Raw genomic sequence first — 15,993 nt, forward strand, 5'->3', positions numbered from 1 at the left:
ACAACCAAAAAATCATGTTTAATTAAAAAGAAATTAATTGAAATTGACAATGTGTACTGTGTTTTTAGCTTATGTCCAAGAGGGGGATGTAGTTTTGGAACTTTTGTGACCAATGTTTTTAGGAAAATGACTCTTTGCGTTAATCACTCCGATTAATCTGGAAAAGTTACGTTGTCTGAAAACACATTTGTTTTCACAAAGGCACGTGAATAGATTTTGACTTTTAACGAATTGGAAAACAAAAACTGATTTGATTTCTCTTCCCACGAATAGTAACTAATGCACGTGAACCAATCCCGTGAACCTAAGAAATAGACCTTATTAAAAATCATATGGATCTTGAATTAACAAATTTGTTTTTTTTACAAAATTAACAAATCAATACAAAGGTGAGCGAGTAAGAAAGAGTTCGATTCTCGTTACTCTTTCGACTCCACCCTTACCAAATTAGTCTTTCAAAAACTGAAAAAAAAATAGAACATAATAAACAGATCAATAGAAACAGCCAGCAAAATTAAATTATGTTAATGGCTATTTAGAGTGATGCTAATTTTTTTGATGATTTACGGAGAAGCTCTAGTAGAGAGTTAGCTTTCCGCTTAGCTCTCTCTGTACCGTCTCTTGATAGTTCCATCAACGGAACAACAGCTCCGAGTCTACCAATGGAGATTAGTTTTTCGGTATCCCTCTTGCAAAGAGACAGCAGTATCGAAGCTGCGTTCTCTCGGTTTCTCGGTTGATCCTTCTGGAGACAATCTATCAAAGTCGGTATCACACTGGCTCTCAAAATCGCAGCTTTCGCGTCTTGGTTACTAGCTAGAACTGAGAGTATTGTCAAGGCTTCTTCGGCCATTCTGAGGCTCGAGTCAGTTAGCATATTCACTAGTGGCTTTACAATACCGGCTCTAACCGCTCTGCCTTTGTTTCCCTGATAAATACACAAGTTAAACAGAGCCGTAGCTGCGTCTTTCTTCCCTCTTGCGCTTCCGTTCTCAAGCAGACTCACTAAGGCCAGTATCGCACCCGAAGCGCCTATAATGATCTTGTTCTCATCAGCTAACGAAAGGCTAAAGAGAGTAGCTGCAGCGTTTTCTTTAGCTTCCATGGTTCCAGCTCGGAGGACTTGCACTATAGATGTGACTGCTCCTGCAAGCATGATCAGTTCTTTGTTGTGTTCGTATATAGAGAGGTTAAGGATGCAAGTGACAGCATTTTCCTGCGTTTCAGTGTCATCTGAGGTCAAAAGATTGACCAAAACAGGGATGGCTCCTGCTTCAGCAATCAGAATTCGGTTGTCTGTGTTTCTTTTGGACAGAGAGCGGAGTTCAGAAACCGCGCTCCTGCGGTCTTCGATTGATCGGGAAGAGAGCTTACGAACCAATGCCCGGATCGCTGACATGTCTCCACTTAGATCACGGAAAGAGCCATCACAGTTTTTGGTCCTACCGTTCATATAACCACCTGGCTGCTCAATGTTGTGCTTAGTGCACCACTGAGAGATCAGGCTTCTGAGAACATAGTTTGGAGTAAGAGTAAAGTTTTCGAGTTTCTGCTGCGTCTTCGGACATCTCAGATTACCACAGTCTATCCATCTTTGTATATACGACCTCTCATATGTCTGTCAAGGAAGAGGAGATATCAAAGTTAAACGTTTTAAATCAACAACCATAAGCCAGCACTATGTAAAAGTTTTGATTTTTAAAATCAGACCTGTCCTGTGGAAACAATAGCAGGATCCTTCATCAGTTCGAGAGATATTGGACAAAGAAAATCCTCTGGGATAGTGAGGTTATCCGATTTCTTTGAGTCGTCAGTGTTTTTGGTAACTGCTTTTTCTAATCTCTCATCATCAGCATCCTTTGATAAAAAGAAAGCCAAGGAAACTGAAGAGCTCTTCCCAGGAGGCGGTGATTCAGATTTCTTCACATCTGCTAAAGGAACGTTGGAATACACTGTTTCTGGAATACTATCCAGCTTTTCAGTAACTTTGCTCTTTGTATTGCTTGAGGCATCTTTCACCATTGGCTCAGATAGAGCACTCGAGAACTTTTTCGAATTTAAAGATCCATATCTCTGCATTGCTCTTCTTAACTGTAATCTTGCTAGTTCCACCTGATCACAACCAAAAACAACCTTATAATTACCTACCTAATGTTCATACACTCTGCATATATACTCATGAATGAACTTTTTTTGTACCTGTTCACGGACTTCGTCAGATATGTCATATCGATCATAAGGCAAATTGCCTAATGCTTTCTCCAACTTCCAAGTAACGCATTGGAACTGAAACGAGATTCTCTTGGCTGCCCCATCCTTCAATCAAGAATTACATCCCAAAATGTCAAACAACAATCCATAGCGTTTCAATCAAAAAAGACTAAAATCAACATCGTGTTACAACTCCTAGCTACGAATTATGTTCTTCCATGGTGACAACCAATGAAGAGATCTAAGACAATACATTGACTTAATCCATTTCGAAGAAGATGAAGAAGTCAGTTTGGTTAAGAAATACTTACAGAGGACTCGCGAGCTTGGAAACTAGTAGCTGAAGACAAAAGACGCTTCGCGGCTTGAAGTCCCACAACAAGATCAGACCACCAATCACATTCACTAGAACTCAAAGAAGACGAAGCATCAGATTCCTCCGACGTCGGAGAAGGAGGAAGAGAATCCCTAATCTCTTCAATCAAATGAGTCAACAGACCAACTCGTCGCGCGAGATCGGCACAATCCTTCTTAAACACACCCGAATTCACCGGAATCTCAACGATTTCGTTGATAAGACCGATCAGAGAAGCGGGAGTGATAGCTCCACCAGCCATTGCGCCGTCGCATACGGTGGCTGCTCCGAATTCGAATTTGGGTGGGACTCCGCTCGCTCCTCTCTTTGACTCGGATGTGTCGAGAATTGTAATCGCTGGCTTTTTTATGTATCCCACAACGAAGCCATGTGGGCTAAAGAAGAGGAGTCGTTATTACGACACCGTTTTTAATTAAAGTCCAAAAATTGTTTTTCAATATCTATTTGATTTTTCTTTTTGTATAATGTTTTTAGGTAAATTTATTAATACATTAATACAAAAGAATAATACAATAGAACAAAACTAGATAATTGATAGGCGAGATTCGCGGTGTAAGTAGATAGAAGAAGAAGATGATACAGTTGTCATTATAATTCAATTATTATGAATTTTTTGTAATTATGGAACCAAAACTTTATAATATATAGAAACGAACCATACTTTTAAAAATATTCAACCAAAAAAATAGAGTTTTATATTTATTTCAGGAAATGGTTTGTTGCGTGCTTGGTTGTAAAGCCGACCCTATATTTTAGTTGTATTGAAATTGTATTCTAATGAGGTTGTAAGGAATAAAAGAAAAGTCCATTAATGATATATAATTGATATAGTCTTCTTAATCTCGAATGGTAATTAGTAATTACTTAGTTAATCTTTTATCTAGGAGATGGGAAGAATCAAGAAACTAAAGATAAAACTTCACTTTTTAGCATGTTAGATGCATTGTATTGACATCTGTCTTACACTAATTGTAAAGACTTATGTTCTTTGTAATCATAGCTTTACACATTTTATTTTCCTTTAATCATAACTTTTTTTTTTATTATGTGTAATTATAGTTTGTTTGATCTTTTGATTTGTTACTTTTCAAAATCTTTTTTTTATATCTTTATAACACCTTTTCAAAAAGCAGGAGTATGAATTTTTCCATAGCCGAATTATTATATACTTTTTGATATTTTTCTTCGCAGGATCCAAGACAAACTCATTTGAAAGACATGATAGACACTACGACTAAATTAATATTTTCACTCAATAAATATATATAATTACGTTAGGACTCACAGATTCAACTTATATCATAATCAAATACGTTCTACAAATATATACTGCTAAAAGTTTTAACAGAAAATTAGATATATTACAGTAAAGAAAAGTTCTGATCCAGAACAATTCTTGTAAATTATAATATATAGACATTCCTTCAAATTACGAATTATATAGGTATGAGGCCTCGATCGTCTGATGTGCAAAAAAGCCACTGTGTTCGTTCTTGTTGAAGCAAATGTTGTATTTGCTGACTCCATCTCCCCCAAGTTGGCCACGCAAACACTACTCCAGTTGTTAAAAAATAAAAGTTTCTTCATAATATTTAAATTTGTAATATAAAAATATGGCATATAATTTCTTTTGACTATTTTACCAAATTTAAAATACTTTTGGAAAAATAGTTTTGAACAGGTTGTACAAATAAGTATGAAACGGTAATGCATTAAATAAGTCATATCGGTTTAAAGTTTAAACAAAAGAAATAAAGGTTCAACTACGACGTCCAGATCGACCGCGTCCACCATGCATGTCCGTGACTTCTGCATCCTCCATAATAACCGTTAGCAACTTGAAAAAATAGACAACATTATCTCTTAGACGTACGTATTTGGAAGGTTTGACTGGCTGGTTTCGTAAATTTTTTTAGTCATTTGCAGAAACAAAATATCTACATTGTAGTTTTTAATAAGGCATGTGATTGTTGCTTTCTACATCCACACACAACTCTCCACTGGCCTCATTAGATTCCTGACATTAATTCATCAATCACAATATAAACTGCCACACAATACTGAAGTGAAATATAATAGTGGAATCCACTTCATTGATGGTTGTAGATTCTGAAATAGTAGTAACAACTTTAATGGTTCTTTATGATAAATAGTGGTCCATTTTTCTCAGCAAACAATCTTCTTTCTACTTGCCACACATTCATTTTCTTTGGTCATACAGTTCTGTTTAATACTAAATGATGTTTGAATAGCGGTTGTACAAAGGTAATTTACTTCCTTTTCGTTTCACGCACCATGTGCAAATAGTTTAAACAAAATTCAATTCTCTAACTGATACAAACACAATAACATTACAATTTGTATTCTAATGTAATTGCTGCTCTTTGTTCCTATCTTTTTTTTTTTATGTCAGTACACTATATGGTTAAAGACATCTTTATCTACATGAATTTCTCATTCATTTTTTTTTTTGGTCAAAGAAATTTTCATTCTTTTGTAGCAATATTAACTCAAATTCTCTATATCATAAAAAAAAAAAAAAAAATCTCAAATATGTTAACTGCACCAGAGTAAATCTCAAATAGAACGTAGCATTAATTCATTTTCATGGTGTTTGTACTAGCTGATGAGCTAATATTGGACTTTATAGCTTAGTCTCCATGCTTAAGACATCCTTAAGTTGATATACGTTTTCTTTTCGTTTTGTAAGTATATTAATTTGCTTCCTTTATATCTGTTGTAAGTAATTTTCATATTGATATATAGATTCCATTTTGCAAAAAGAGTGTTTTAGATTGCTTTTGCATAAAGAGTAAAGTGTAGTTTGGTGGGAGATATGAACATACTTGTCCATTTTAAGAGAGTTAACTAATGCTTCCCGTCAATGTGCACCGTATATTCATAGCTCCATTAGCTAATTTCTTGCAGCTTGATTGATCCAATTCAGTTGTGGTCGGTCGGTCATCAACGGTTTACTACTAGGTACTACTTACTAGTAATAGTTCCACTTCATTGAAAACGAAACCAGAAATTTAAGAGAATAGTTGTTCAACGAACAACCGGTCCAAATCAGGATTAACATATCTCTCTAGTGAAGATTATAACATTACATAGCAAGATGACTACAAAGAAGTACATAAATTTTCATTGGAATAGAATAAGCGTTTCTTGACCTGTTGAACCATGGTTAGAGGGTTCGCTAGAGTCCTGAAGACAACGACCTGGCAAATTAGAAGTCGGGGTCGGGATGAGACCGATGTTGAGGTCAGGCAAACGACTTTGTCCGGTACTAATACTATCCTCCGAGCAATTGGTACTTGAAATGGGTAAAAATGTTATACCACATGATTCGGATACCGAAGAAGACTGATCACTGATGATCTTGGTTTCATGTTCCTTTTGCGAGGACGACTTGAGGTAACGTCTGGAAATGTAGCTTGTGTGATGGTGGAGACGATGATTGGTTGGGTCGATTCCCATTTTGATGAGCTTCCTCTTTAAGTAAGTTTCCCAATGGATCCTAACTTCGTTGTCGGTTCGTCCAGGCAATCTTCCCGCTATCAATGCCCATCTGAAAAACAAAGTACCATCAAATTTTAACTGTCACCTATCATTCACATTACATTCAATTAATACTAAACTAATGAAGATGAAGAATGAATAAAAGAACCTATTGCCAAGAAGTGCATGAAGCTTGAGGATGAGGTCGTCTTCATCTTTTGAGAAGTTGTTGCTTTGTTTTACTTCTGGCCTCACGTAGTTTCTCCCTCTCAATCGACATCTCTTACCACGGTGTTGCATTCCTTTTAAGAAAAAAGAATAGGGATCAAATTTCACAAACTTAAACTCCAGCATGTATATGTGATCTATGAATAGCAAAAACACACAATTGTTACTGTTTCAAAAGAAAATAGTTACCTGAAGGGGAAGAGAGTGCGCGGAGGGGGATTTTGTTCATGTCCTTATTCAAAGTGAGCTAGATTGGTACTTGAGTTGTGTTTTTTAACTGTTGATTGATTGTGAGGTTGTTTGCGAGAAGCAACTGATACACATATATATATATATATTGGAATGGATGATAGAGGATAGAAGGTTGACTTGGACTGGTGGGTTGAGAGAAGCGTGCATGCTATAATCAAAATATTAATGAACGAGGAAGAACAAGAAGAACACATCAACCTTGTTAATTGGTCCTACATTTTAGAGGTTCAAACAAATAAAATTTGGTCCCATATTTGTTCATTTCCAGTAGATATTATTACTAAGGTAGTAGTGTTTAAAATGTGGAAATATGTCGCAATCCAGATCTCGCTCTTATCCACATTTTCATTAAAATATATGTATGGATATTTTATAAAATAACAAATATACAGTATATGTGATGTGTATGGATGGTATCAAATAATAGATTCACTACAATATATTATCAAGCAAGAATGAGACAAAGAAAATATTTAGGGAGTGGCTTAAAATCAATTGGATGTATTATTTGATCAAGATGAGAAATTTCCAAATGATAGAGAAATAAAACAAATTAAGAGAAATTAAAACAGGAAACCATAAGATTAAAAGAAGGAGACAGATTGAAGAGTGTAGTTCAGAAACAGATAAGGGAGCCACATAAGCATTCAATTAGGAATTTGACTGGTGGGTAGGACTTATGAATTTTTTTTTCCATTTCACTCACCTCTCTTCCCTCTCTTACACTTACCACCACCTACCACCACAAATCAAACATCAAATAAGAAGCAAATTTTCTTTGTTATTGGGCCCGTTAAATCCTGTAAACGTTAGGCCAAAATAGACTAACCAGTACTGTAGGGAAAAAAAATATCAATAAGATTTTTTTCGATATTTATGTAGTCTCAATCTAAATCAATTCCTTTGTATTCTAGACATGATCGCATTCGTAATCCTAAATCGTATTCTTTTGAAGTTTGGAACCATTTAGCATTTTGTTGAGAGATACTCTTGTTCTCATCACTTAACCATCGCAAAGGGCCTCATCATCATATTGTCTTCGTGATCCAATATCTGCAATTCAATAAATTGTATTAGTTAGTCCTAAAAGAAAAAGCTCAAATAACATTATCAAATTTTAATATTTTTTTACTAGCTTACGTGACAGTGGTAGACATAGCCTGGCTTTTGAGTAGCGTCGAAGGAGTAAGAATCGTTGGAGTGAATGTAAGAAAATCTAACGAGGATCTTCGTTACATGTCCCGGCATCATCTTGAATACGTTCTTCCATCCCCGCTCGTGAGCCGTCACCGCGGTTTTGTTCCCAATAGCGTACTTGTTAATATTGCACTTAACGGCGTCGTTTCTCTTGGTCATGCAGTCCGTGAATTCCTCAGTCTTCACCAACGCCGTTTGCTCCAACACTTTGAACAATCCCAAGTGAATGTGCAACGGATGGTTATCCTCAGTTAAATTAATCACTTCCCACACCTTCATTACATGAACTTAAAAATATCAAATATATGAATTAGACCGTTATAATTAAATTGTGTGACATATATTAAAATATATATACCTCGCTGGTGCCGATTTTAGGAGTTTCTGTCACGGGAGCACTATAGGGCAAACCGTTGATGTATAGATGCGTTGGCTCGTCAGCGCTTGATACATACTCGAACATGGCGATGTAACGTGTACGTGCGGAGGTTGATATGTGAGCAGGAGCGTATTCGATTAGCTTCTTCGGAATGGTCGATGTGTCATCTTCAGATTTGTTCTTGATTTTAAACTTCATGACTTTGCTGTTCTCTTCCGTGACTGGATCCCCGGAAGGGTAAGGATAAGGTGCATTGTTGGCTAGTATTGCTGTTTTCGACTTTGATTTCGAGAAGTCAACAACAACATCGATGATCTCTGATGGAGCGAGGAGAACCGTTTTGGCCCGTACCGGTTTCGATAGATATGCTGAATCTGAACCGACGACGATGAACTCGAGACCGTTGGAGAAGAAGAAACGGAAGAACCTTGCGTTGCTAGCGTTTATGATTCGGAATCTGTATTTCCGACGGCGGACGGTTAACCGCGGCCAAGCTTTCCCGTTGACGATGATGGCGTCGCCGAAATACTCTGGCTGCCATTGAGGATGAATTGAGGGGTTGTTCCCGGTGGCGTTCATGTAAATGGAGCCATCTTTACGAAAACTTCGGTCAAATATGACTAGAGGACGATCGAATTCTCGGCCAGTGGGTAACCGAAGAGGCGACTCAACAGACTTATGGCGGAGAATGTAAGCACCTAACAAACCGGCGAGAAGGTTGACTCTAGTCAAACCAGCAGCGTGGTCATGGTACCACATGTTTCCCGGTTGTTGCTTGTTGACGTAATGCGTATTCTTTTTGGTCCATTTGGATCCTGTCTCTTTGAAACCAGCGGTGAACCATGAATCAGCGTTACCGTCGCTGGTTGGTTCGTGGATGCCTCCATGCAGGTGAACTACCGTGGGGATGCCGCCGTGTTTAGGGATGGCCGGGGAGATTGTTGGATCCCAAGGGAGGATATGAGTTGAAGGGAGGTGGTTTCGCCACGTCACGTAGGTGTCTATGCCATAAACAGCTTCTATTGTAGGTCCTGGAACTGTTGCCTTACGCTTCGATGTACCGTATGCGAACACTGGCGTGGCAGGCAAGTCTCTGTGGAACTTCTGCACTTAAACAATAATTTTAACTCATATCAGTGACAGTCTTTGAGAGCTTTCAAAATTCAAATCATTGGATTAATTGGCAGTGTAATTAAATAGTTTAAAGAAGCAGAGCATAATTAGCTAGGCCAAAGTGGTAGAAAAGCAATCATAATTATATACTTAGTGGATACTAACTTTCTATATAATAATCATTAGATTTTATGATTTTCTTAAGTATAATTGATCGAAAAACAGAATTGAAAGAGCAAACGATATTAAATTTGACTAGTGGTAAAAGACACTGATTCGTCAGTACTAAAACATTAGATGCTTTTCTCAAGAGGACAAATAAGTGATATAGGACAAACAAGAGTGGACAACACAAGGTGAATCTATTCTAATTCACTTTACCAACCAAGAGCCGTAGCCAACTAAAAAGCGACTAGTTTCACTAATCTATACGATTTCCAATATTTAATAAATTATTTTTTAGGTATTAATGAGTTTAGATACAAGAATCAATATCCATCTGGTGAAGGGCAAAGTATATTCAAGAGGACAAGACGACGAGTGACAAAAGAATGAGCATTGATTCGTCGGGTCGACACTTCTACTATAACATTATTGTTATACTTTTTTTTTTCTCAAGACGACAAATAACTGAGGGGACAAGAGTGTGAACACAGGCGAATCTATTCTAATCACTTTACAACCTAGCTAAGAGCCGTAGCCAAGTAAAAAAGCGATTAGTTTCACTAATCTATACGATTTCGAAATTTAATGCTAACGTTTGTCACTAACGAGAACAGGTTTAACATTAATTAGTATATTTATTTGGCCAACAAATCTTTTTTTTGGTATTGCATGTAATATACAGGTGTATATCACTAAATGGTGGATATATGCATCTCTATCTAAATATTTTGGCCATTTATAGCTTCTGGACATAAAAGGAAGATGATGTGTCTTCACGATCTACTGTAAATCAAAATTTTCAAACATATACCAAAAAAATCTTCAAGAAAAAGAATGAATGAATCGAAATAAGAAACGACTATACAGACTGTAAATATTTAATTCAATCATACCAAAAAATATTAGCTTCAAGAAACCAAATAAGGAAACAATGAGAGAAAAAAAAAAAAGAAAGAATCGAAATGAGGAATAAGGTAAGAAAAAAATACCCATTTTTTGAAGAACATGCCGATGTGAAGAGATTTGGGTTTGAGAACGCCGTTTACGGAGTGGAAGCCATGAAGAGTGGGTATATGGGGAAGGTTGTCAACGAACATCTTTAGCTTCTCGAGATTGAACAGTCGCTCCTCTTGCTTCTTGCCTCCTGCGTCGGCGTCTCCGGCTACGAGCCATGTCATCGTTACTATTAGCAGCAACATGCCTCTGGTCATTATCCTCCGAGAAGGCATAGGCTCCATGCCTCTTTGTCCTAATTCACGAGCTGTCGAAATATGAGAAAAGTCAAGTGTGTGTGTTTGTTTTTGTATGTATGGAATACTCAAAAAGTTGAGGAGAGAAAATTGAAGAAGTTCTTTGGGGTTTTGCGTATTTATACATATAATGAGTGTGCGGTGTGAAATAAACTTTGTCACTCTTTGCTTTCCGATCTCTTGACTCTTGAGTCGCTCCTTTCTTTAGAATTTTGTTTTTTCCAATGGGTTATTAATAAGTTGGCTAAGCAAGATTTGTATTATTGACTAACTTAATGTGGTGAGAAATAAAACTCGTCGATATCAAGACTTTCCATTAAAAGTTGTACTATTAAGCAAAATATCTTATATTTCTAGGGGGTGTATTCATCATATTCAAACTAGGATTTTGGAAAATTTGTGATTTTTTTTTAAAAATCACTTGTTATTCAACTTAGGATTTTAAAATTACTTCTCAAATCCAATGTTATTCAATATGAAATATGTTAAAAATCATTTAAAATAACTCATAATCTTCTGTTATTCAATCAACAATTTATAAAAATCATATCAAATCAATTATTATTCAAAACATAACTTTTTTTTCTTCAAGAAAACGATTACAGTGATTTTGGGAGATTTTGGGTACTTTTTATAATAAAATCCTGTTGAAAAAATCACACCTTCATAAATGTGATTTTGAAGGATTGGTTTAAAAAAAAAAAAAAATTTACGTAAAGAAAGAAAAAGTCAGCAAGATAACTTGGATTTGAAAGTTTTTGTCAAAAGAGTCACATCCATAAGCTCCTCTACCAGCGTAAACAACGTAGCCGATCATTTAACCACCGTAGTTAGGAACGCCAAAGTTGGCAATGGCTGCATCATGCTTAGAAGTTAGACTGCAAAGATAGTTAAGACGCTCAAAATGAACCCAACTTGAACCAAAATTTTTCCCAATGGAGAGCCCAAAAGCGTATATATAAATCAGATAGGCCCAAATGCTATTGAAGTAATATCAATGTCATCTACACTGCTCACACGATCGATCAGTACCGAGTTAGAGGCAATGGTACAATTGTAAACTTTGGATATTTGATGGTTTCTTGTTTTTTTTTTTTTTTTTGCAAAATTCCCTTTAATTTATTTATGTATTCAACTAGTTTACTTATTTGCATTTGTGGATAAACGAGTCAAATTCTTTATTTGTTACAAATTGGAACGATAAATACTTTTAAACTCTTCTTGATGTTACTACAGTGAATAACTATCTAGAATGATTACCCCCCAGGTTTGATTCGTCTTTGGTTAAGCAGAAATGACAGTTTTGATGATACATATTGATAATTTATAAGAGATATATAAGGAAAGGATAGGGATGTAAATCATATTAACCTAATGTCTCCTCTGTACATTGTATATATATTGTAATACTCTTCTCATTGGAATACAACACAACATTCATCTTTCTATATGGGAAACAACTACAAAGACAATCAGTCTTGGTCCTCCCAGCAGCAGCAGTCTAACTCTCAACCACGCCAAGGCCAGTCCCGTGGTTATCAAGGCAAGTGTCAACTTTGTGGAATACATGGTCATAGTGCTCGAACTTGCTACCAACTCTCGCAACATGGAAATTTCTCTCCACGGGCAAATATGGTAGCAGCTTCCAACTATGATGCGTCGCCTTGGCTTCTAGATAGTGGCGCCACACATCATGTTACATCTGATCTGAATAACTTGGCGCTACACCAACCATACAATGGTGGTGAGGATCTCACTGTTGCGGATTGCACAGCTCTTAAGATTGCTCAAACTGGTTCAACTCTACTTCCCACTACTACTCGTCCTATTGCATTAAACGACGTTTTATATGTTCCAAACATAACAAAGAATTTAATCTCGGTGTATCGGTTATGTAATGCTAATAGTGTGACTGTTGAATTTGCTCCCGCTTCCTTCCAGGTGCAGGATCTTCAAACGAGGGTCCGGTTGCTCCAAGGCAGGACTAGACAAGAGCTCTATGAATGGCCAGTCAACATTGCTCCTCCGATGTCCTTCTTTGCGTCTCCCACACCAAAGACTGATCTCCGTAGTTGGCACTCGAGACTAGGTCATCCTGCATTCTCAGTTTTAAAATCACTCATCTCTCAGTTTTCTTTACCTGTATCTGCTTCTTCGCAACAGTCATTACCATGTTCTGATTGCTATATGAATAAAAGCCATAAGCTTCCCTTTCATACCAACACGATTGTGTCGACTCATCCGCTACACTATATCTACAGTGATGTTTGGACATCACCAATATTATCTATTGAGGGGTTCAAATATTATTTGGTTCTGGTTGATCACTATACACGGTATGTGTGACTGTATCCACTCAAACAAAAGTCTCAGGTGAAAGAAGTTTTTACCCGGTTTGTCGCTTTGGTTGAGAATCGCTTCAACCATCGTATTGGCACTCTTTATTCAGATAATGGAGGCGAATTTGTGGCTCTCAGGTCCTTCCTCTCGTCCCATGGTATTGCTCACTTCATAACGCCCCCACATACTCCCGAACACAATGGGGTGTCAGAACGCAAACACAGACATATAGTTGAAACTGGGCTCACACTTCTCAGCCAAGCTTCTATGCCTACGGAGTATTGGAGTTATGTATTCTCCACCGCAGTATATCTTATCAACCGACTGGTCACACCGGTTCTTCATGGAGATTCTCCGTTTCATCGTCTCTTTGGTATGCAGCCAAATTATCTTAAACTCAAAGTCTTCGGTTGCTTATGCTATCCGTGGCTCCGACCGTACACGAAGCACAAACTTGATAATCGTTCTCTTCCCTGCGTGTTTCTGGGTTACTCACTCACACAGAGTGCGTATATGTGTTTGGTACCAAGCTCAGGTCGTGTTTTTGTGTCACGCCATGTGCAATTTGTGGAATCCACATTTCCCTTTGCAACTCCATCGACAAATCTTCCATCACCAGAGTCTCCTGAGTCCGCTAATACCACTGCAATCCCAATTCCTGTCCAGCCACACCATGTTATCCCTCCGACGGTACAACCGTCGCTATCTCCGCCGGTCCATCTGACTCCAGATCAATCTGTGCCCGTGGCGCCTACTCCGGTGAATTCATCTTCCTCTGTCTCGCGACAATTATCGAATCCATCGTCGAATTCAATACCGCAAAGCCCAGGTCCGTTACCCGATTCGGGCCTCCTCCCTGATTCAGGCCCAATATCCAATTCCGGCCCATCATCCTCATCATCTAGTCCACAACAAAGCCCATCTCCCACATCGTCTTTGTCGAGTTCCTCTTCGTCGTCTGTCCCTTCTCTGTCTCCGTCACCGCCGCCACCTCCGAACAACCACACCATGACGACGCGTTCCAAGAACAATATTCACTTGCCCAACCGCCGCTATGCACACACATTATCTCTCCCTAAACCATCTATTCCCAAGACGGCGGCTGAAGCAATGAAAGATCCTAAATGGCGTGCTGCGATGTTAGAAGAAGTAAATGCTCAAATCCGCAATGGCACACATGAATTGGTTCCCCCCACCCTGGCTAAGAATGTTGTTGGTTGCAAGTGGATCTTTACTATAAAGTATCTCCCGGATGGTTCGATTGATCGCTATAAAGCGAGACTAGTTGCCCGTGGTTTTCATCAACAACCGGGACATGATTACACGGATACTTTTAGTCCTGTAATCAAATCTACAACCATTCGCGCAGTACTACAGGTTGCAGTTAACGAGGGCTGGCACATCAAACAGATTGATGTAAATAATGCCTTCTTGCAGGGTCGGCTTCATGATGAGGTATACGTGGCTCAGCCACCAGGGCGGTTGCTAATGCGGCTTCTGAACTTCGGTGGATCATCTCCCTTCTACAAGAACTGGGACTTCGGGTACCTGCAAGTCCAGTCATTTACTGTGATAACCTGGGTGCTACACACTTAGCTGCAAATCCCATTTTTCACTCCAGGATGAAACATCTTGCCTTGGACTATCATTTCATTCGAGATAATGTCCAGGCTGGTACACTACGTGTCGCTCATATATCTACTCATGATCAACTTGCTGATCCCCTAACAAAGCCACTTTCAACATCACGGTTTCAAGAGGTCGTTTCCAAGATTGGAGTCACGAAAGCTCCTCCATCTTGCGGGGGCATATAAGAGATATATAAGGAAAGGATAGGGATGTAAATCATATTAACCTAATGTCTCCTCTGTACATTGTATATATATTGTAATACTCTTCTCATTGGAATACAACACAACATTCATCTTTCTATATAATTGCCATAGTATTATTATAGACTTTGAGCATGTCCATGTTTTGGTGTTGATAGTCAAAATTGAAGATGTAACATGTGTTCAAAGGATGAACTACTTCAGAAGAACAGAGTACTGATTCAAGAACAGAACATCAGGAAGATTATGTCGGTGTTTAACAAGCTAAAAGAATTATACAAGAGTAGAAGGTGCGAGAAGCTTCTAGAAGAACAAAGAGTTTCATGTTTACAATAGGAATGTAAACATAAAGAGGGAAATTTCCTATATCATAAAGAAAAAGGAAATTGTCCAAATCCTATTAGGTTTAGAATAGGAGAAGTCTTAGTTCTATAAATAGGGTGCAAAGGCTAATTGTAAGTCTTAGCACAAACAAGGAAAAGTTAACCTAGCTTCTAAGTTTTAGTCTTTAAGAAATAAGAAGAGCTAAGAACTTAGAGAGAGAGCGTGAGGGTTCTTTTAGAAGAGTCTTGAGAGATTAGAAAATTGTTTAGAACAAACTTGTAAACAGATTTTCTATCAATCAAAGAGAAGTTTAAAAGAAACCTTTGTTACATTGATTAGATCACAAGTTCTCATACTTTCAATTGGTATCAGAGCGGCACTTGTTCAAAATATTACGGGTGAGTTCCTGCGGACAAGATGGAGAGCTACGGAGATCTGATCAACAACAATAAGGTGGTTTTGGATGATGGAAATTATGGATTTTGGAAGTCAAGGATCAAGTCCATAATAGGAGGCATTGATCGACTTGCGTGGAAAACTGTTCTGGAAAAGTGGGAAGAACCTACGATCAAAGATGAATCAGGAAAGAGAATTCCAAAGCCCGAATCAGAATGGACTGATGAAGAACAAAAGAAATCGAAATATAACTCGCGAGCTTTAAGTGCAATTCATTGCAGTGTTGGGAGGAAGCAGTTCGATTTGATTCAGGGTTGCGAAACAGCAAAAGAAGCATGGGATATCCTCCAGATCCATTATGAAGGCACCACCAAAGTGCAGAGCTCAAGAAAAGACATGTTAGCATCAAGATTTGAGAACCTAAAGATG

The 15,993-nt window shown here is 37.9% G+C and overlaps 3 protein-coding genes across 3 annotated transcripts; all 3 read right to left on the bottom strand.

Annotated features, from left to right (window-relative positions):
* Window positions 1–318: 318 nt before the first annotated feature.
* LOC104712667 (U-box domain-containing protein 10) lies at window positions 319–3,350 on the bottom strand. Its single transcript, XM_010429614.2, has 4 exons — window positions 2,523–3,350; window positions 2,200–2,316; window positions 1,711–2,112; window positions 319–1,618 (listed from the first exon to the last, which is right to left on the bottom strand). The coding sequence occupies exons 1-4, from the start codon at window positions 2,826–2,828 to the stop codon at window positions 536–538; spliced, it is 1,908 nt and encodes a 635-aa protein (XP_010427916.2). The 5' UTR covers window positions 2,829–3,350; the 3' UTR covers window positions 319–535.
* Window positions 3,351–5,576: 2,226 nt separating this feature from the next.
* LOC104712668 (uncharacterized) lies at window positions 5,577–6,903 on the bottom strand. The gene is made up of 3 exons (XM_010429615.3): window positions 6,506–6,903; window positions 6,258–6,390; window positions 5,577–6,158 (listed from the first exon to the last, which is right to left on the bottom strand). Exons 1-3 carry the CDS (start codon window positions 6,543–6,545, stop codon window positions 5,732–5,734), a joined length of 600 nt encoding a protein of 199 aa, XP_010427917.1. The 5' UTR covers window positions 6,546–6,903; the 3' UTR covers window positions 5,577–5,731.
* Window positions 6,904–7,329: 426 nt separating this feature from the next.
* Window positions 7,330–10,961, bottom strand: LOC104712669 (multicopper oxidase LPR2-like). The gene is made up of 4 exons (XM_010429616.2): window positions 10,412–10,961; window positions 8,124–9,248; window positions 7,709–8,038; window positions 7,330–7,621 (listed from the first exon to the last, which is right to left on the bottom strand). Exons 1-4 carry the CDS (start codon window positions 10,658–10,660, stop codon window positions 7,568–7,570), a joined length of 1,758 nt encoding a protein of 585 aa, XP_010427918.2. The 5' UTR covers window positions 10,661–10,961; the 3' UTR covers window positions 7,330–7,567.
* Between the last annotated feature and the right edge of the window lie 5,032 nt (window positions 10,962–15,993).

This window comes from Camelina sativa, chromosome 9 (genome assembly GCF_030686135.1).
Source record: "Camelina sativa cultivar CO46 ecotype springtype chromosome 9, ASM3068613v1".
In the NCBI taxonomy this organism is placed as follows: Eukaryota; Viridiplantae; Streptophyta; class Magnoliopsida; order Brassicales; family Brassicaceae; genus Camelina; species Camelina sativa.